The 22,375-nt window shown below is 39.8% G+C and overlaps 1 protein-coding gene across 1 annotated transcript in view; it reads right to left on the bottom strand.

Moving 5' to 3' along the window:
- The window catches only part of LOC149464696 (ATP-binding cassette sub-family A member 13-like), a 594,838-nt gene that overhangs the window by 405,560 nt on the left and 166,903 nt on the right, over positions 1-22,375 (bottom strand). The window contains exon 15 of the mRNA XM_089674212.1: positions 10,591-10,748. Within this exon, the coding sequence (XP_089530338.1) occupies positions 10,591-10,748 (158 nt within the window). The remainder of the gene's footprint in view (positions 1-10,590; positions 10,749-22,375) is intronic.

The following is a 22,375-nucleotide window of genomic DNA, read 5'->3' as shown; positions in this document are numbered from 1 at the left end:
CACTCCTCACTTAATTATATCAACATGGAGCAGCCTTGGTATACTCCATATCCAAGATATCTACACAAAACACAAACTAGACTCATTTTCCTTCATCCAAAAGAAATTTCATCTTCCTGACAAAGAACAATATACCTATATACGAATAGTCCACTCTATTCACAAAACACAAATACCACTTGAAATAGAAATTCCTGCAACTGCACAGCAATTCTTCCAAAAGACACAGTACCCTAAGAAAGGAATTTCGACTTTTTATTCACTCATTGCTGAAATACAGTTTACTACATACAATTCTTCCTTACTCAATTGGGAAAAGAATCTCTCCCAACCAATAACGCTAAACACTTGGGAAAAAACATTCACTATCACTTTTAAAGCTTCTAAATGTAGCTCCCATTGGGAGACATACCTGAAAATCCTACACCAATGGTACCTGACACCAACTAAACTATCCCAATTCTGCCCTCAACATTCACAACTCTGCTGGAGACCATGTGGAGAAAAGGGATCTCTCCTTCACATACTTTGGGCATGTAAATCCCTTAAATCTTATTGGAACAAGGTTTTCCAGATCATCTCATCACTCACAGGAACTTCAGTTACTCCAAATCCCGCCCTAGCTCTTCTCCACATCGGAATAGACATATTTCCTGTAAACGTACACACTATTATCATCCACATCCTAGCAGCCGCAAAAACTAACATCACCAAACTATGGAGATCCACCACAATCCCTTTATTATTCCGCCTCATTTCCGACCTCAACCTCCAATGCGAGATGGAAAGAAGAACTGCACTTTATAATTCCTCCTATCACAAATTTAAAACCCATTGGTCACGATGGTTAAATAACCCCAGTTGCTCAATAAAATGACTACTATTAGAAAGGAATACAATACTCTCTGCCCACACTGAATTGGTGCTTACCCTCCCTTCCCCCACTTCCTTCCCTGTTCCTCCACTACCCTCATGTTCTCCCCACTCTTATGCCCCACTAGTCTCCTAGAATGGTTCACAACATACGAAGCATACCTCTCATGTAACTGAATTACGGAAATACAGGTCCCCCGGCCACCCGGTGGGGAACCTCAACTTTCCTTTCGTTCTTATTTTTCGTACACTGTTATTCTCAATGTGAACCAAAAATGATCGATTATCATATATTACTTTTGTATGTTGAAACTTTAATAAAAACTATTTGAATATAAAAAATGTTTATTGATATATAACATTGATATGGGAAGTAAAGTAAAGGCCTAGTTAGATGTAAAGGGAAGGTTTTATCAACTATTACAACAACCTTATGTAAATCAAGGAGAAGCAAATCTCCTGAAAAAAAACCTCTTTGTGTAAGAAAAATCTATTTTCTGGGATCCCTACACTAGTTGAAAAAGATATTAAAAATGTAGAATTCCCTATCATTAATGATGAATTCCTTGCTGTGGTAAGATCTTTTATATTTGGGAATGTAGTGGGACTAGATGGTGTCTTCAGTTCCTCCTAGAATTATGGAACTGAGTACCCGAGGAGGTAAAAGATCTAGATTTATGTGCAAGTTACAGCTCTGTCTTCCTTCTAAATGCAGATTATTCTAAATAATTCTGGAAAATAGCTTCATCCTCTAGCTGCAATTGTGTATCCATCTGGAACAAGCCACCTTCATGCCAAACAGGGAGGACAAAGACAACACCAACAATATCTCAGATGCAATATACCATCCTAGGATCAGAAACATTCTGCTTGATTTTTTCAGCTATGTCTAAAAGGCATTTGGCCATGTGGCTTTTCCTGAAATTAGCACTCTTCTAATTAGGCTGCTAGGCTAAATTAAGTTTTTTGTTTGTTTTTGTCTGGGCAGAGTTTCCTAGCTTGGGTATTTGATTTCTCTCACGTACATCTGAAGGAAGCTTTCAGAATATAGGGCAGGGAGAGTCAAATGACCAGTATGAAAATTTATCATGCCCCAGCCAATCCCTGGAAGTAGGCAACCAAAAAGTGTCTGGGAAGTAGATGCGTGTTTGGGAGGCCTTTCCTCAGGGAGGGTTCATGTTCCCCTGGGGTTGCTGATCCTGGGAGATAGCTACTGAGAGAAGAAGTTACAGTCGGGCCTCAACAGGAGCTTGGCTGAGGGCCTGGAGGAGATTGCTAATGGATTATTGCTGAAGGGCACTGTACTGAAGTTCTTAACTGAAGAAGGATCTTTTACCTCCCTCACTGAGGATTTATATTTGGATGATGGGTGGCAGACAGCTCCTGGGAGATTGTGATTAAGACCTGATTTGGGACTGTAGTGCGTGCCTGCTCCTTTAAGAATTTTCTACTAAGAAGCTTGTCCTCCCATTGATTGTAGGAGGACAGTATACGTAAATAGAAGTTTCTGTACTAGTTAGGGGGAACTGGGCCCCTTCAGTGGTGAGTGCTACAGTAGTAACGTGCATATAAAGAACAATGCCATCTATTACCACCCTACTGGTATGGTTACGGCTACTGAGTGCATAGCAGATTCTCTTCCTCGAGCAGTGGAACACCATTCAGTGATTTCCATTGACCCTTTTTATATTTTAACACTTCAGCCCTTTCTCAGAAACATTTCAGCAAATAAAATATCACAAACCTCTCCATGAGTTCATGCAATATATATACTAATTTTCGGAACAAAACCAGAAACAATGCTTCCTTATATAATGGCTGATCTTGGGAAATATAATTCTTTTTTGCAACTTAAAAATACATTTACACAGTTCTGAGACCCTTAATTCAACATTTATAGTTACAAAAGAAGAGAAAAAGCACACAGTAATTTGCAAACTGTGTCCTCTGGAGATAATGGGATAATTAGAGCCTTACAGAAAAATAACAAGTTGTGGACTCAAGCAGAATAGGGAATTTATGAATACTCAAGAAAAATAATTCAAACGAAAGAGAAGGTGACCAGTGGCGCACGAAAGTTTCTTTATTACAGACAAAATTAAAATATAAAACAAAAAAAATCGTACCACACTCCACAGGTCCCAAGTAGGTAAATCCCTGTCAGGGGAAAACTCATTAGTAGAAAGATGATTGTATGGATGACTCATATGTAAGACTCATTTGTAAGCTGTAACATGTTCCATACAGGAAAGCGTACAAAGACATAATGACAAAAAAGCTCCTATACTCAGAATGACCAGCCATAAGCGCCAGGATAAACCCAGCACCAGACCAATCATACAATGAGAAAGATGTAAATATTAGGGTAATACAGGGAGGGATTCAGGAAAGGTAGCAAAACCCCCTTTATACACTAGACACCAAGGCATAAAGATCACAACAGCAACTGATCCTAAATGTATGACCACATGTAGTCCAGAGGAGGATGTAAATAATGGTATATAAAAGGCCCGTGACTCTCTCAGGTGCCAAGCTGTAGGGCACCATCTCGGGGAGATCCTAACAGGCCACTGTAACCTCCCTCATACATGATCAGGTCAAGGACTAAGCTGATGGATGTTCCTAAGAGTAGGTATGCTCTATAGGTGGTTTTAGATGGAAAATGCACTCCCTTGAGGGGATGTAATATGTTGCAGCCGTAGATGAACTAGCACCAGGATTTTCCTCAAAATGAATGTAATTTGTATAGCCAGTAGACACTCAGAGTATGCAATAACTTCTCAAAGGAATGGCTTGCATTAGTTGGAGAGACACACAGTCCCTTTGATACACGGAGGTGTGCATGATGTCACTTGTAAGCAATCAGAGTAGGAAACAAATCCTCAATACACAAATTTTGCCATTATCTGAGGCATAGTCCCTTTGAATACAGAAGGGTCAGATGGTATAGCTTGTAAGCACTTGAAGTATGCAATAACTTCTCAGTCAGGGAAGTCACCACTGATTCCCCCAGCTGTTCTCCTCCTAGAATGTATGATGCATACACAGGGGCGGACTGACAACTCATGGGGCCCCCAGCCAATAGGGGATCATGGGGCCCCCGTGTCCTTTCCCAAACTCAAAAAAGCCTATGAAAAAGGTACCAGGGGCATCTCATGGGGCCCCCTACAGACCCCGGGCCCTCGGGCAGTGACCGAGTTTCCAAATGGTCAGTCCGCCCCTGGCTTGTAAGCACTTGAAGTATGCAATAACTTCTCAGTCAGGGAAATAGCATTATCTTAAGCACAGTCCCTTTAACTGCACAGGGGTGCACCTAATATAGCTAGTAAGCAATCAAAGTATATTGTGACTCTTCAATCAAAGAAATTACATTATCTGCGGCACAGTCCCTTTGAATACACAGGGATACATATGGTATAACTTATGGTATATGGTATAGCAAATCACAGTATGCAGTAACTTCTATATCAAGAAAGTAACATTATCCAGGGCACAGTCCCTTTAGATGCACAGGGGTGCATATGATATAGTTTGTAAACAATCAGAGTGTGCAGTGATACCTCTATCAAAGAAGTATTATTATCTGAGGCACAGTCCCTTTAGATGCACAGGGGTGTACATAGTGTGGCTTGTAAGCAATCATAGTATGCGGTGACTTCTCAATCAAACAAATGGCATTATCTGAGGAACAGTCCCTTTAAGTGCACAGGGGTGCACGTAGTGTAGCTTATAAGCAGTCAGGATATGCAGTGACTTCTTGATCAAAGAAATGGCATTATCTGAGGCACAGTCCCTTTAAATGCACAGAGGTACATATAATGTAACTTATAAGCAATCAAAGTATGCGATGACTCCTCAATCAAAGAGACAGCACATCCATAACTGGCTGCCTCAGAGGTAGGCTCAAAAAGTTTGCTTGACGTCAAGCAAACTTTTTGAGCCTACCTCTGAGGCAGCCATTTGTACCAGCGAAACCAGTCAGGAGTGGCCCAGTACCACACTCCCAGGTCTTACATTGAACTTTCCATGGACTTCTACTTCAAGATAAGTACCTTTATTGGTTATGGATGTTCCTCCTATTGGCTGTAACTCTCCTATTCCAAGCTGTTATCACCTGGAAGGACTGTTGGTTTTATACTCTATGCCCACTTCTCACTCACTATTATTTACATCCTCCTCTGGACTACATGTGGTCATACATTTAGGATCAGTTGCTGCTGTGATCTTTATGCCTTGGTGTCTAGTGCATGAAGGGGGTTTTGATACCTTTCCTGCATCCCTCCCTGTATTACACTAACATTTACACCAGTCTCATTGTATGATTGGTCTGGTGCTGGGTTTATCCCGGTGCTTATGGCTGGTCAATTCTGAGTATAGGAGCTTTTTTGTCATTATGCCTTTGCACTCTTTCCTGCAGGGAACATGTTACAGCTTACAAATGTACATACAAGTCATCCATACAATTATCTTTCTATTAATGAGTTTTCCCCTGACAGGGATTTACCTACTTGGGACCTGTGGAGTGTGGTACGATTTTTTGTGTTTGTTTTATACTTTTAATTTTGTCTGTAATAAAGAAGTTTTTGTGTGCCACTGGTCACCTTTGTTTGAATTATTTTTCTTGAGTATTCACAAATTCCCTATTCTGCTTGAGTCCACCACTAGTTCTTTTTCTGTAAGTATCTCATTGGCCTGGTGTCTAGGGACTCCCGGAATATGTATTTTCGTTTGATCGTGTATATATATATATTTAGGTACCTTTTTGGAAGTTTTTGATAGTTAGAGCCTTCAGCAATAATATACAGGATTGAAGAATTTCACCAGAAAAAATTACAGTTAATCCGGAGGCTTCAAACACATGGAGGCTTGAAAAAGAGGAACATACTCAAAATGCATTTCCTTGCTTCCTGGCCCCTACCCTAATACAGCCTGTACCTCCTCAGAAGTATAGCCAGGAGACCTGACTGCCACATTTCTGGATATCTTTGGAGAAGATCCACGGGGTCTAAAAAAATAATCAAGCAGAGATGATACTTAGCTTCTTCCTCAACCTCAGCTGCCAGAGAATGACAACTCTGAAACCCAACATAACTAAACTTGTCTCTTCTAGGCCCATTCATCAGAGGGACAATATGCTCTACCCACTGATACCCACCATGGTCTTCTTGGGATTACAGGAGGGGCAGCAGAGCTTGGGATACATAGCGGGTGTGGCACATTCCTGTGTGTTTGGAAGTGATCAGGTTGTTTTATAGCTGCTCCAATGACTTACAGCAGAATTATGATAGTCAGCTGAAGAAGAGTAAACTCACTCCTGGCTGTTGTAGCATCTGGGAATGTGTTTAGAGACCTGTGCTGCAGCTGATGTAAGCCTTACATTGGTGGGAGACTCAAAGGGAGCGTTTTACTAAAAACAAATTGACTGTTCACTTTTTAGTTTTAATATTTTTATTGAAGTTTTTAAAGACAGAACAGGGTAATGGTATACGGTTCAACAGCAAAAAAAGAAAAAATGTTGTCATACATTAAAGAGATGAGTGTTGTACCCCTCTAGAAATTGGGGGGGGGGTGTTATAAAGGTCTATAAGACAATGCAATCAGAGGTATTCTAAGTAATGTGTTGAACTTGGTGAAGTGTGTGGGGTATTGGGTGTTGAGGGAGTATTAAAGAGAAGAAAGTATGGAGAGGAGAGGAGGGGGGGGGATGTAACTTGGTAGGGGAGGAAGTACCAGTCAAGGGTTAGCCAATGTTATCAGTTGTGGTGTTTTTATCAATGTTGTATGGAGCAGTTTGAGTTGCTTAGCCATCGAGCCCGTTGGAGATGAAATTTATCTAGAGAGGAGTTATTTAAAGCTAATCTCTTTTCCATGTCACATTGGAAATTGAGATCGTGTATCATGGATGTGAGAGAAGGAGCATTGGTGGTGTTCCATAGTCTAGTAATGTTAACTTTAGCTGCGAAGAGTGTAAGGGTAATGATGGTGCGGGAGTTAGGTGGAAATTTTTCGATTCCAATGTGTAGGAGTGCTAAAGAAGGATTTGGGGTGTTCAGGTTTCCAGATGTTTCAGAAATTAAATTGAAAACGCTATTCAAGTAGGATCTGATTGTTTTGCAGGACCATAGGATGTGTAGTGTTGAACCGATTTCACCACATTGTCTCCAGCAGGAAGGGGGATGGTTTGGATAGTGGGTAGAGAGCTTGACGGGAGTTAAGTACCATTGGTGAAGGATTTTTAGGTAAGCCTCCCAGTGTGAGGTGCATCAGGTGGATTTGTGAGTGATGCTGAACGCTCTTTCCCATGATTGTGCTGTGATTTGTTTTGAGAGTATTTTTTCCCAGTTTGTTAGGGAGGTAGTTTGTATGACGAATTGTAGGTTAGTGAGAAACGTATAGAAGGTGGAAATGCCCTTGCCGGGATTAGACTGTTCACTTTTCAAGTGAAGTTGCACTCTGCAAGAGAATTTTCTCTAAAGCTTAGTGAATAGGGAAAAGCACTGCTGACTTCCATCATTCAATCATGTGCAAGCAAAAAATTTTTTTTTTTTTTTCATTTTTTCGCCACATTCACTAAACTGGAAAAAATTACACAGCGTATTTGCCTTTAGTAATTCAACCTTTCTGACAACTTATAGCTTGATCTGCCTCTAAGAACTTCAAACAATCATAGACCCTCTTTTAGAGAACTGGAAAGAAATGCAAACACATCTCTTCAAAACTATTACATTTACAACATAGACATAGAGACATAGGATCTCATACAGATTCCTTCACCATTTCACCATAATGTTTAGAGGTAGGAAATCTGAGAAATAATTAACTAAAGCATACTTCTGAGGGAGCACTGGTAGACTGACATTGCGCACTGTGTTCTTTACACTCCACCAAAATCCAGGAAACTAAAAATCCAATCAGGAGTTCTTTACATAAAAGACATTACCTTTCATCTCCATGACCCACTGGTGATGCAATTAATCAGAAGGCACAATGATATACATTTTCTGGAAGTTTCCTGTTTTACATAACATTTTACCAGGCAAGAGAGCGAGGTTAAACTAGTTGGACATGTCTACTATGAACAGAAAATAAAACTAACATTTTATTTATCTCTTGGCTTTATTAACCACTTGCCGTCCGCCTGCTGTTTATAAACGGCAGGACGGTGGCACTCCAGGGGCGGGTTGCCGTTCAGAAACGGCACCCGCCATTTCTAGCTGTGCGCGCTCCCTGGGAGCGCGCAGCACCGCGATCCGGTGCCCGCTGTGTCCTCCGGACACAGTGAAACACCGATCGTTGGATGGGACCTCTGTACGAGGTCCCGATCATGTGATCACTGATAGGCCAATCAGTGATCACATGCAAAGTAGTAAGCAAGATGTCACTTGTGACATCATTGCTTACTACGGGTGAAATCTATGAATGATCACAGAGGTCACATGGTACAAGGCTATTCACAACAGCCTTGTACCATGTGACAAGCTGTGACCAATCACAGCTCACTCAGTATTTCTCAATGGCTGCAAGAATGCACACAGAGAGAAAGAGAAATGATTGCTTTTACATTCTATATGGGTGTAAAAGCAATAACTGTAAGGAAAAAAAAAAATCTTCATCACCCCCAACAAGTAGTACAGTGTCACCATGGTAGGGTGACAGTATGTAAAAAAAAAACAAAAAAAACAAATAATAATATAAAAAAATAAAATAAAAAAAAGTTTAAAAATTTTAATTTTTGGTTATAAACTAATTTGGCTTATTTTTTTTTTTTACTAAAAAGATAACGAAATACATTTCGGCCAAGATTTATGATGAAATATTATTTATTGCAAAATTTTATAAGAAAAACACTTTTTAAAAAATTTTTTGGACTTTTCATTTACATAGCAAAAAAAATAAAAATCCCAGCGGTGAATAAATACCACCAAAATAAAGCTTTATCTGTCTCAAAAAAATGGTAAAAAATTCATATAGGTACAGTGTTGCATGACCGCGCAATTGTCATTCACAGTGTAATAGCGCTGAAAGCTGAAAATTGCCCTGGTCAGGAAGGGGGTAAAAGTGTCCGGACTGGAAGTGGTTAAAGCTTGCAAAATAGAAGGCGGTCTGCGATGTGTTTTTGTAGAGAAGTTCTTAGTTTTAAATGTCTTAAATATAGCAAGCTAAATAGATATTTTTAACATCACACCCACAGCATGGAAGCAAACCTAAGAAATTCTTCAATAGCAAGGAAGAAAGCTTGAAAAAAAACTGTCTTTTTATCATGGAAAGGTGAGTAATGTAAGGTAGAATTAGCCTGTCAGACAGTAGCTTTGGGTAGCTGGTTCACATCATATTACCAATTTGGTGATGTTCTGCATTAATCCCCATGTGCAGTCCTTGACCCCAGCAGTGATATATTATAAATAAAGAGATGCAGCATTGATGGTTTATGTTAGTGTTGTAATTTTATTATAATGCTAATGCTTTTTGTCTTTCTATGGCTTTTCTGATATTTTGGTAACTCTCTACTTGGGTCCAAATTTTGTGGCAATTTCTCATTTAGGTCCTCAGATTAAAAAAAAGTAACCAACCTCTGGTCTAGAGTTCTCCTTAATAACTTGGATTTCTTATTTCCAAGATGTAGTTGCTACACAAGCAAATATCATTTACCTGACATTAACTTGCATGATGCCTTGTACTGTATTTTGTCTTGCTGATAAACTCATCTGCATTCTTTAAGATTTAATTTAAGAAAAGCAAATGAAGCCCAGAAATACTGAAACTAAAATGCAGAGCATACTGATACTGTACATAAGTGCTGACTGTAGTAACCAGATTGCAACTATCCATGAATAAGTGCGGTTGCACGAAACGCGTCAGAGGGGAACTGCGGCACATTGACGTTTTATTGCCGCCGGCACCACTGGGGTCCCGGCGGCCAACTTACTTTCTTGTTTGGTCAGTATTGTGTTTTTATACACTTTTTTGCTGGATGGAATAAACGCACGCATGTTTAAACGGTATCACGCTATTCTGGCCTCCTTTTCTCTCTGGGACTCTTTGATGAGCTTCTAACTGCCTGCAGAGTCAAGAGCAATAGGGGAACAGAGCCATGCATGAAAACTGAGGGTCCACAACGCAGAATTAGACCAGACCTTGCTTCAGATGAGTCCTGGAGTCATACCTTAAGAGGGGTTATCTCTTACATGCGCATACTGATTGTGCATCTGGTGAGTGCACAATCTTATACCAATTTTGGATATTGTCACTTATCGTTTTTGGTTACCACCATATACCAATAGGGATCCAACTGATCCCCCACTTCACTCCACCCATTGAGGAGATTGTGAACTGAGCACTTATACCATATCTAGTCACGTCATAAGTGACAGTATAAGAACTATATTATACCTGCGTTTTGCAGTTATACACCTTTTGCACTTTGATATGTTATCTTGTGTATTTCATTTGCTGTTTTTTTAAGCGCTGCACTCTTATCTTTATGTGAATTTTGGAAGTTGTTTTTTGGTACCTTTTGTGTACAGCAGCTTTTTTCACCTTTAGCGCTCACATACATCCACTTTACAACATTGTTTGTCTTCTGTTATTTATTATTAGTGAGTGTATATAAAACGGATTATGTGCATTCTTTGTTAGGATGTATGACGGCAGAAGATACTACAGACAGATATCTCTGTTAAGTAATGTTTTACTTAAAATGAAAACACAATCACTTACCTGTTTTGTAAGAGTCAGCTCATAACCTTGTGTATACTTTTCTTTAAGAGACGATGGAGAACCATAACATTTTAACCTGCCTTGCTGAATAATGACAATTCTGTCACTTAGATAATCTGCCTCATCCATATTGTGAGTCGTAAAAATTATGGTGTGGTCTGTAATTTTTTCAAAAGAAAGGATCATTAATATAATATAAAAAAGAAAACACTTGCAGGTTAGGGTAAATTAATTTTCTATTTGAATGTTATTAAAAATTGCTTTTTCAATTCAATCTGAAACTGCTGTGATTTTCGTGAATATGTAAAAATAACTAAACAGTTACTACACAGCAATATGTAACATTTGGGGTGTTTTTTACATTGTATGTTTTCAGAATTCCCAGCAGAAATATGCTTTTCTCTTTCGGTTTCCTCCCTGGCGGTATTCCCGAGTGTAGCTCGGGGTAAAGTTTCGGTACCATAAGCGGTAACCCCGAGCTACACTCGGGCTTACCATGCAGCGCTGCTCCGGGATCTGTTCTTCTCTTACCTTGCCCTGCGCTCCCGCGATGTCCCTCCTGCAGTGTCCCCTGCAATGTAATCTGGCGGATGCCGGCATCTGTCATCTGGGTTCCGTCCCCTGCGAGCGTCGGGACGTACGGGGGACGGAACGGCGGAAAATTTGAAAATGACAAAAAGTGACATTCACTAAAATCACATAGTAAAACATTTCTGTATCAAACCATTTCACATACATTTTGTCCCGAGTGCTTTGTCCTGTACCCTGCCTGCATTTTTACTGCCTGGAAACTGAGAAAAGTCCATGGGGTCCAAAAAGCGTCCCTTTAGGTCAAAAGCGGTTTTAGACCAGCTAGAGAACAGCGATAGTAAATCAGAACCACTTGCAGAATTGAGTGATAATAATTCATGGGGAAATTCGTCATCAGACACTGAAAACGATTTTGCGACTTTGCTCAGTGATGTGCGAACTTGGCGCTATATTTCAAATTTCAGTGTTTTTGGTTTGATTATATTATTGAATTACATTTATTATATTATTTTTTATGATTGTTTATTACATTCTTATTTATGATTTCGTGTTTCAAATTTTAACATACCTGGGATGTTTACTAGACTCTTCTTCGGACAGATTTCAGTGAGTTATTCCTAAAAATTACAGACCTACAATAAAAAAAAAACATATTTCCATGCCAAAAAATGTACCACTTTGAGCACAGAAATATGGACATAATCAGACCGCTAGGGAGGTTAATTGTCTCACTGTTTTTCTTAGAACTATGAAATTAGCTACAAGTCATATTATGGGCACTCCTTGTAACATGAGTTCCATTTTGGTAAGCTACTGTTTACAACTTTATGTTCTGTCATGTTGCATTATGTTGCGCTTTAATGTATGTTGCTTCCCAGGAGCTTCTAATGCCATAGAAGGCACAAAAATGGCCAAGCAACATTACAAGGCATTGTGCTGCAGCAGACATATGTTTTACGAGTGTTTTGGACTACGATTCAAAATCAGTGGCACTTACCGCACCAATGCATGTAATGAATGTTAATGTGAGCATCACCACAACACAACGGTGTCATGAAAATTTTTGTATTACAAGTTGAACTTTAAATGTGTCATATATTAGTGTTATTCATATGTCTCTCGTGTGGTTTAATTAAAGCTCTGAAGGCTGCAATTGGGCGATGCGCATGTACAATGTATGTATTACAGTACTCAGCTCGGTAATGGATGAGATGGCAGATCTGCGCTTATAGACCGGCGTGTATACCACCACGGCATTCAATGTGAATGCCGCCGGTGGTAGGCCGCGGGCCTGTATTCACATAACAACAGCATAGTACCACATGGACTTCGTATGGCCAGGCCCTGGGAAGTGCGAACACCACGTGTAGGCTCATGTATATCTTACAAGCCACTACCGACCTGAACTGTATCTGGATGGATGTGTTTTAATAAAGATCGTATCGGGCCCATTCAGATACAGACTGGCACTGTTTAATCTAAGGGATGCTTGTACAGAGAATGTACATACTACTAGGAGCTGATAGCATGTAAGGGATGGGAAGTTCGCTCTCCACAGAGAGCCCACCAGGGGGAGAGGAGGACTGGTTCAACTGGTTTAACTGGCTTCCAGTATAGATAAGAGGAAAGGCTACGCTCCAATCAGGATGTACATTCTGTGTATAGACACTCCCCATACATTGTTCTGTGGGAGGGGATTGACCTGACTCTCATGTGGGGGGCCGTGTGTGTGCTTGTAATAAAACAGGAGGCTGTGGTTGGAGCCAGTCTCAGAGTAAATTCCAACTGCAACCTGAGAGTGTCGTGTGATCATTCCTGGGTAACGGGAGCTCCATTTTCCCCACATCTCAACAGAGCTAAACCAGTTGGAGGTGCAGGAATCGTGGAGTTTAGCTGCAGTCGCGGTAAGCGAAGTTCGCACAGCTTTATGGGGGATTACTGCGCATCCAACTGCGGACACTCACAGTAAGGAGAAATTTGTTGAAAGCAAATTTCCAAGACAACGGTATGAATGGGCCCTGAAGCTCCCCTTCAGCCAAAGGGGTGCAAAGGGTGTAGTTTTTCTCATAACAGCACTGAAACTGATCAGCAATAAAAGGCAGACACTCCCATTCAGAAATCAGTAGTACCAAGAAAATAATGAATCAAGTTTAATTTTTTTCAAAACATGCAAAAAAAATTCTAGCATCCTTGCTTAGCTGGAGGGGATTTTTTTCTCAACAAAATTGTAGTAACAGTATTTTTTATTGTGGAGTTGTTTGACCACAGAAAAATGCATTTTAAAAAAATCAGACTTGAATAAACTTTAGAAGAAAATTTGCTTAGCCAACCCTTTACTCTTTCTGCTTTGTCCACTTACAGCCATAGATATTCATAAATGTATTGTACTTCCATGAATTGAGTTAATCACTCTAAATCCTTGACAACGTATAGCTCTTTGTGTAAAACAGCTAAATCTTTACAAGGATACAGCAGGCTGTGTCCACTTTCATTTGCCAGTGTATGAAAAGAGGTAGCAAACAATTTCTTCTATTAATTAAATATGAGTCACGTATTCTTTTCTAGTACCAAAGAGAATTGCTACATCTTTGAAAGACTTGGCTATTAGTAAGAAGTCTCATGAGAAGGACATAGAGAAGAGGCACTTATGGAACCTTACTGTACCATAAACACAAAAACTTTTCTTAAGCCAGATGATGCAGAACACATCACGCAGAAATAATGAAGCATAAGAAGACTCAAGCACAAGCAGAAATACAAATGGGTTTGACTAAGCAACAATCCCGCGGACTGCTGAATGTATATGCAACATATCGGGAAAGGATATGCCTTCTATTAAGTTTAACACAAATAGAAAAAGAAATGATTTCAGTTGTTAACCACTTGCCCTCCTGAGGATTTACCCCCCTTAATGACCAGGCCTCTTTTTTGCTACTCGGCGCTGCACTAATTCAACTGATAATTGCGCAGTCATGCAATGCTGCACCCAAACAAAATTTACGTCCTTTTTTTCACACAAATAGAGCTTTCTTTCGGTGCTATTTGATCACCTGTGCGCTTTTTATTTTTCACGCTATAAACAAAAAATACCAAAAATTTTGAAGAAAAACAATATTTTTTACTTTTAGCTATAAAAAATATATAGTAAACTCAAAGTTAGTTATACATTTAGGCCAAAATGTATTCTGCTCCATGTTTTTGGTAAAAAAAAATCCCAATAAGTGTATATTGATTGCTTTGTGTGAAAGTTATAGCGTCTACAAACTATGGTATAGATACTGCAACTTACTCCATTTTTTTGCTATACAGCGCTGCGCTAGTTTAACGGACAATTACGCGGTCATGCAATACGGTACATAAATGAAATTTACATCCTTTTTTTCCCACAAATTTAGCTTTCTTTCGGTGGTATTTGATCACCTGTGTGTTTTTTTTTTTTTTTGCTCTATAAAAAAAAAAGACTGACAATTTTGAGGAAAAAAAACTATATTTTGGACTTTTTGCTATAAAACATGTCCAGTAAAAAAAAATTTAAAAATCAAATTTAGTCATAAAGTTCTGCCAAAATGCATTCTGCGACATGTCTTTGTTACAAAAAACCCAATACGTGTAAATTAATTGGTTTACGTGAAAGTTATAGTGTTTACAAATGGCAGGAAAGATACTGGGATTTTAAATTTTTTTTTTATACTAATAATGGCGGCGATCAGTGACTTATGGCGGCGATCAGCGACTTATGGCGGGCCATTCTGACACTGGGGGGGAACTGACTTGGGGTCACTGACATCCCCAGTGACACCAATACAGTGATCAGTGCAAAAAAAAAAACCCACTAACACTGTACTAATGGCACTGGGGAGGAAGGGGTTAACTGTATTATTCAGTGAAAGGGTTAACTGTGTGAGGGGAGTGTTTTAATAGGGGGTGGGGGTGTGTACTGCAGGGAATACCACTGATCGGGACAGATAAACTCTTCTGTCCCGATCAGCGTGTCAGGAGCTGTCAGGGAACTGACAAAAAGCACAGCTACTGCAGCTGTGCTGTCTGTCACTGATTGCTGCTAATCGCCGGGACATAGTCGGTAACGACCGGCTGTGACCCAGCGACTGACATCCACGGCCGTGATCGGCGGGACAGGTAGGGCAGCCATGCGCCCACTACCTGTTCTAAAAACACACATTTTAAAATATGGTTTTGCCCAGCTGTGCCGCCCTGCCGCTGTATTTCTACATTTCTGGCTAAATAATATACACACATAGTAACTGTTAAATCAGAACCATGCTGTACAAAATTGTTTCACCTTCTGCCTTTCTAGGATCTCTCTCAGGAACATAGCTATGAGGCCCTTGTGCTAAACTTGAAGCCCAAAGTCTATAGTGACCACCACTTAGTGGTCACTGTTTTTCCTAGGTGCTTACTCAGACCTCTCCATCAGCCTGGTACCCAGCTTGGGAATGCATCCCTCACTAAGTGCTGGAACTCATTGTGATGAGCAATAAGTGCTTTCTGTATAACTGATAGGAATAAGCAATATTAGCAGTTTTTGCTTTATTGCAGCTTTACCACAATTTCACAAGACTGACAAACACATTAGAGTCAAAGGCTATAGTGAAATTACTATTCCTTTAAGATAAAAAAACAACCACATGATCAGGATTTCTTTTGTGATTTGCATCCGCTTGTTTGATCTGCTTGCCTATTTGTAAACAGATGGGGTGTGATTTTTTTTTTGCTCTGCACTATTGCATACCAAATGACATGTGATCAGCAGGTCAAACAGCCCTGTGTTTATAAATGTATTTTGGTATTATATGAGGTTTTTTTAAGACAACAAGAATAATATATTTAATTGGCTGATTGAACAATGTAAAGTAATGCAGGCCATAGATGGGTCGAAAATAAATAAAATCGGCCAATTTTTGGATCGTTAGTGGGTTAATTGTTCGGCCGTTTTTTCGGTATTTGGCAGATTGTTTTTATCGGTAAAGTTGGAAAAAGATCTTCGCAGCAATTATGGGAAAATCGGCCAATCTTTTTACCGATAAAAAATCTGCGCATGAACAGTGACCTGCAAGAGGAAGACAAAAAGAAGAAGAAAAAGAAGAAGAGGATGAAGAAGAAGTAGAAGAAGAGGAAGAGGAAGAAGAAGAGGATGAAGAAGAGGATGAAGAAGAAGAGGATGAAGAATAGGATGAAGAATAGGATGAAGAAGAGGATGAAGAAGAGGATGAAGAAGATGAAGAAGAGGATGAAGAAGAAGAGGATGAAGAATAGGATGAAGAATAGGATGAAGAAGAGGAAGAAGAAGAAGAGGATGAAGAAGAGGATGAAGAAGAGGAAGAAGAAGATGAAGAAGAGAATGAAGAAGAGGAAGCAGAAGAAGAAGAGGATGAAGAAGAAGAAGAGGAAAAAGAAGAGAAAGAAGAAGAGGATGAAGAAGAAGAGGATGATGAAGAAGAAGAATTCCAGTCCAGCAAAAAGTGTCCCTGCAGAGAGCTCCGCTATTTCTTTGACAGTCTTTGACATTTATAGCGGTTGCAACAATGTATCTATTTGTTTCCGAATAAAAACATCCGTATCCGAAATGGATACAAATAGATACATTGTTGCAACCGCTATAAATGTCAAATAACTGTCAAAGAAATAGCGGAGCTCTCTGCAGGAACACTTTTTGCCGGATGTAGACGGTATGAAAATCGGCCGATTTTTTTTACCGTTCCTGGTAACGTCGGCCGCTTGAACGACCGATTTTTTGTTTTTTTAAAGAAAAATCGGCTGGTTTTCTCCCCATCTATGGCTTGCATAACAGTACATATTTTTTCCTTTTTCTCTATCCTTGGTATATTTTATAATTTGCTTAGATAACTCAAGTAAAAATAAAATACACCAAAAATAAGGCAACAAAAAAAAAAAATAAACAAAAAAAAAAAATGAGTTCTCTCTTTTGCTTTCTAAATGTATTTTTGTTTACCACACAAAACCATGGTCATTTATCATTGAGGAGTTCTTGGACCTATCTACTTGATAAATTCAGTGACCACTATTTTACGATATCCACTGATAACAAGATTCTTCAAGTACTGATCATTTTTTTTTAAATTCCTCCTGGTCATGAGCGGCATTATTTTTTTTAGTTATTCGTTTCACCTTGCAGTGATTTTGGTGTACACAAAATTGGCACTTGTGCCAGAAAAGAAAGTTCAGCACTATTTTCTGATCCTCTCTAATGACTGGTTTTGGGACTATCCTCACTGCTGTTACCTACACTGTCAGAACTTCACCATTTGAAGAGAACAATATATACTATTTTCGACCTGTTTTACTGTTATAATTCTTCTGTACTGTCCAGTTCCTTTTTTTTCTATTGTTATGATTTTGTTTTCTGATAATGGTTCATATAGGGTTTTTTTAGATGGAGGCATTGCATTCTAATATGCTGCTGAGAACATGAAATGTGGAAAATAATGTTTATATGGCTGTTTGGAGCATTAATGTGGGAGCATATTGCCATATTCATTTTAAATATGTTGAGATTATAAACCTTTTATAGGTCTTATTCCAATTCTGCAATGAGTGACAAAAACACAAGCATAATTCTCAGCATTCACCCATGTGAAGGCCATGAAGCTGCAAGCTGTCACAGCCTGGTGCCCACATTAGAGATTTCGGCACCGTGGAGGTGAGAAAGAGAGAAGGGACGGCGCAGGTGAGAAGTCTCCTGGGAACCTTCCCAGCTCCCAGAAGACTGCCAGACCAATTAGAAGGCGCTGCGTGACTCACACATGCGCAGTAGGCACCAAGCTGTGAAGCTGCAAGCTGTCACAGCCTGGTACCCACATTAGAGATGTCGGCACTGTGGAGGAGAGAAAGAGAGAAGGGACGGCGCAGGTGAGAACATCGCTGGGCTCCGGGACAGGTAAGTGTGTATTTATTAAAAGGCAGAAGCTACAGTTTTTGTAGCTGCTGACTTTTAATATGCACAAAAACGTCTGGAACTCCGCTTTAAGCCGATTCCCTGACCAGCGTGTTTCATCCAGCGTGCTTCATCATCCAAGGGCAGTACCACTCCTGATGATGTCCTTGGATGACAAAAGGCATTGGTATAGTGGTTTGGATCTTACACATACAGTTGAAGAAAAAGTATGTAAACCCCTTTGGATTACATGGAGTTTTGCATGAATTGGGCATAAAATGTGCTCTGAACGTCATCTAAGTCACAACAATAGAAGAACACAGTCCGCTGAACATAATACTACACAAACATTAGATGTTGCCATGGTTTAATTGCACATAACATGTAAACATTCACAGTGCAGGGAGGAAAAAGTATGTGAGGCCCTAGCTTAATGACTTCTCCCAGAGCTAATTGGAGCCAGGAGTGAGCCAACCTTGACTCCAATCAGTGTGATGATATTGGATGTGTTGCTGACAGCTGTCCTGCCCTTAAAAAACACACACCTTGTTTTGGGTTTACTGGTTTCAAGAAGCACTGTCTGATGTGAACCATGCCTCGCAGCAAAGAGCTCAGCGCAGAATGCTGCATGAGGTAAAGAAGAATCCCAGAGTGTCAGCTAAAGACCTACAGAAATCTCTGGCACATGCTAACATTTTTTTTGACACATCTACAATAAGGAAAACATTAAACAAGAATGGAGTACATGGGAGGACACCACGGAGGAAGCCATTGCTGTCCAAAAAGAATACTGCAGCACGTTTGAAGTTTGCAAAAGAGCACCTGGATGTTCCACAGCACTACTGGCAAAATATACTGTGGACAGATGAAACCAAGATTGAGTTGTTTGGGAAGAACACACAACACTATGTGTGGAGAAAAAAAGGCACAGCACACCAACATCAAAACCTCATCCCCACTGTAAAACATGGCGGAGGGAGCATCATGGTTTGGGGCTGCTTTGCTGCCTCAGGGCCTGGACGGATTGTTGTCATTGATGGGAAAATGAATTCCAGAGTTTATCAAGACATTTTGCAGGAAAACGTACGACCATCTGTCCGCCAACTGAAGCTCCGCAGAGGATGGGTAATGCAACAGGACAGTGACCCAAAGCATACAAGTAATTCAACAGAACAATGGCTGCAACAGCACAGAATACGCCTTCTGGAGTGGCCCAGTCAGAGTCCTGACCTCAACCCGATTGAAATGCTGTGGCATGACCTTAAGAGAGCGATTCACACCAGACATCCGAAGAATATTGCTACACTGAAACAGTTTTGTGAAGAGGAGTGGTCCAAAATGACTCCAGATCGTTGTGCAGGTCTGATCTGCAACTACAGGAAACATTTGGTTGAGGTTATTGCTGCCAAAGGAGGGTCAACCAGTTATTAAGTCCAAAGGTTCACATACTTTTTCCTCCCTGCACTGTGAATGTTTACATGTTATGTGCAATTAAACCATGGCAACATCTAATGTTTGTGTAGTATTATGTTCAGCAGACTGTGTTCTTCTATTGTTGTGACTTAGAAGACGTTCAGAGCACATTTTATGCCCAATTCATGCAAAACTCCACGTAATCCCAAGGGGTTCACATACTTTTTCTTGCAACTGTATACTGTAGTACCCTTCTTCATATGGGCAGCTGCTGAGTATTGTGGTGATATATAAATTGTGTAGGTGTTTATACAAGTTTATTAGTTTTCAGCAGCATAGGGCAGCTTCCAGCTTAGAAACAAGCTTGCTCCTTGTTTGTTTTAATTTTTATGTATTTTTTCCTACAGCGTGACAGCACCACAACAAACATAATTAATACCATAAGTGCTTTTAGTTGACTAATGCAAAAAAAGAACAATATGAAAATACTTTTTATTTTATGGGTTTCAGAAGTACCAGAGAAGAGCAGCCTTGACATCAATGACTGGGCACAGAGGCCAACAATGGAGTAGATGACGAAAAATATAATTATTTTGGCCATCTATTCTTGGCTGTGGAAGTCCCACATCATAACAGCATTTGCTCTACCATAAGCATCTTGAGCCAGGCAGGGATACTGAGAGCAAAGGGGAATATGACATTAATTTAAACAATTTGTATTTTGTAAGTGAAACTGAACTCCACCTTTCAGTGTTCAGAGTCCTCGACAGTACGGATGAAGCTTAGGTTTGGATCTAATTTGGTGAATGGCCAAACTAAATGGAATGTTCATCCACCTGCTACACGTCTGTAGCAGCAAGAAGTAAAACATTTAGCAGGTATTACTAGCACTGCTGTGACAGCTTCCCATTACAACTAGTTGTTGGGAGGGATTTCCAGCTGACAGCTAATGTAAAAGAGAGACAGAGATGGTGTCCAACATCACTAACCAAATAAGCTATGGCCATATTTGGTCCATATAAGCCACTATCCTTTATCCTTTGTTTACTAACCAGCTGTGATGCTGAATCTGTCATTCAGCAAGGAGCAGCAATGGGAACAGACATGTTGGAGGACATCGCTCATCATGATTTATGAGGATCTGCATCACTGGACAACATGATTGATGATGGATTTACTTTGTGAGGCACTGTTATTTTTTATAAAAATACTTCTCAAAATGTGTGGTATGAATTTTTAATGTTTACTTGTTTTGTGAATGAGTAGGAGTACCATATACCCCTACTCATTCATATGGGGGAACCAATGGATTTTTAAAGGGAGTTTCCAAATTCAGGTAAGCCCCCACCTACAGACCCCCACAACCATCTCGACAAGATTGTGGGGAAGTGGCCCTTGTCCTCTTCAACATGGGGACAAGGTGCTTTGGCAGAGGGGAATTATTTAACAAAAAACATGACAATGGAAGTTTCTAAACTATGCAGAAAGGAGCTGGCACAGCAGAGAAATACACAGCAGCATGTTTCCCTAGTAAAACACACACAGCACATTATGTAAAACAGCACTCAGGTAACCCTTTGATTGCCCCAGTTAACCCCTTCCTGTCCAGTGTCATTAGTACAGTGTCAGTGCTTTTTATTAGCACTGATCACTGTATTAGTGTCAGAGGGATGTCAGTGGCAGTTAGTCAGTTCCCACCCAGTGTCAGAATGCCCACCGCAGTCCCGCTATAAGTCATTGATTGCCACCATTACTAGTGTAAAAAAAATAAAGATAAAAATTCCAGTTTATATACTGCCATTTGTAGACACTATAACGTTTGTGTAAACCAATTAATTTACATGCATTGAGATTTTATTTTTTTTTAGCAAAGACATGTAGCAGAATACATTTTGGCCTAAATTTATGAAGATATTAGATTTATTAAATTTTTTTACTCAATATGTTTTATAGCACGAAATCAAAATTTTTTTTGCCCAAAATTGTCGTTTAAACGCAAAAAATTAAAATACAAATACCACCAAATGAAAGCTCTATTTGTGTGAAAAAAGGACATAAATTTAATTTATGCACAGCATTGCATGACCACGCAATTGTCAGTTAGAGTAACGCAGTGCTGTATTGCAAAAAATGGCCTGGTCAAGAAGGGGGGTAAATCTTCTGGAGGACAAGTGGTTAAACTATCTGGTAAGGAGCCTTTTACCTTTGTGGTGGTGCAGCTCTGAAACACAGCTCCCTGTCTGGGTAACCCCTGGTCTCCTCTTCCCTCATATGGACATTTCTTTTCATTCACATGGATATTTGTATCTGGGTCTTTAATGGTATTTATATGTTTTTCTTGCTCTGCTGACAGGACCTTTTATGTTTCATTTTTTCACAGATTTGTTATGTATATTTATTTTAATAATATTGTGATTTATATCTACATATCTACATATTTTACATATAGTATACCATTGAAATAATTTAATTATATCTGTTCAACACAGAGGCAGACTGACCATTTGGAAACTCGGGCACTGCCCGAGGGCCTGGGGTCAGTAGGGGGCCCCATGAGATGCCCCTAGTACCTTTTTCATAGGCTTTTTTGAGTTTGGGCAAGGACACAGGGGCCCCATGATCCCCTATTGCCCCTGCCCCATACTCATATATACCCATGGCTTGTGTGAGAAATATATAATTTAAATGACAACTTTGAGTAAAAAAAAAAGTTTTATTTTTTTTCCACAAGTTTCAGGAAAATGACAAAATCTTCCATGGACGCAATATGCCTCTCAGCAGATAGCTTAGGGTGTCTACTTTCCGAAAAGGGGTCATTATGGATGGTTGTACTGTCCTGGTATTTTATCACCTCCAGAAATGTGATGAGCAGTCAGAAAGTAAAAGCTGTGTAAATTCCATCATCTATACCATAGTTTGTAGATGCTA

This window comes from Staurois parvus, unplaced genomic scaffold (assembly GCF_062004578.1).
Source record: "Staurois parvus isolate SC_StPar_1 unplaced genomic scaffold, SC_StPar_1.0 ptg000148l, whole genome shotgun sequence".
Lineage (NCBI taxonomy): Eukaryota > Metazoa > Chordata > Amphibia > Anura > Ranidae > Staurois > Staurois parvus.
Note: the sequence above shows the minus strand (reverse complement) of the source record. Positions and strands in the feature narration are given on the sequence as shown.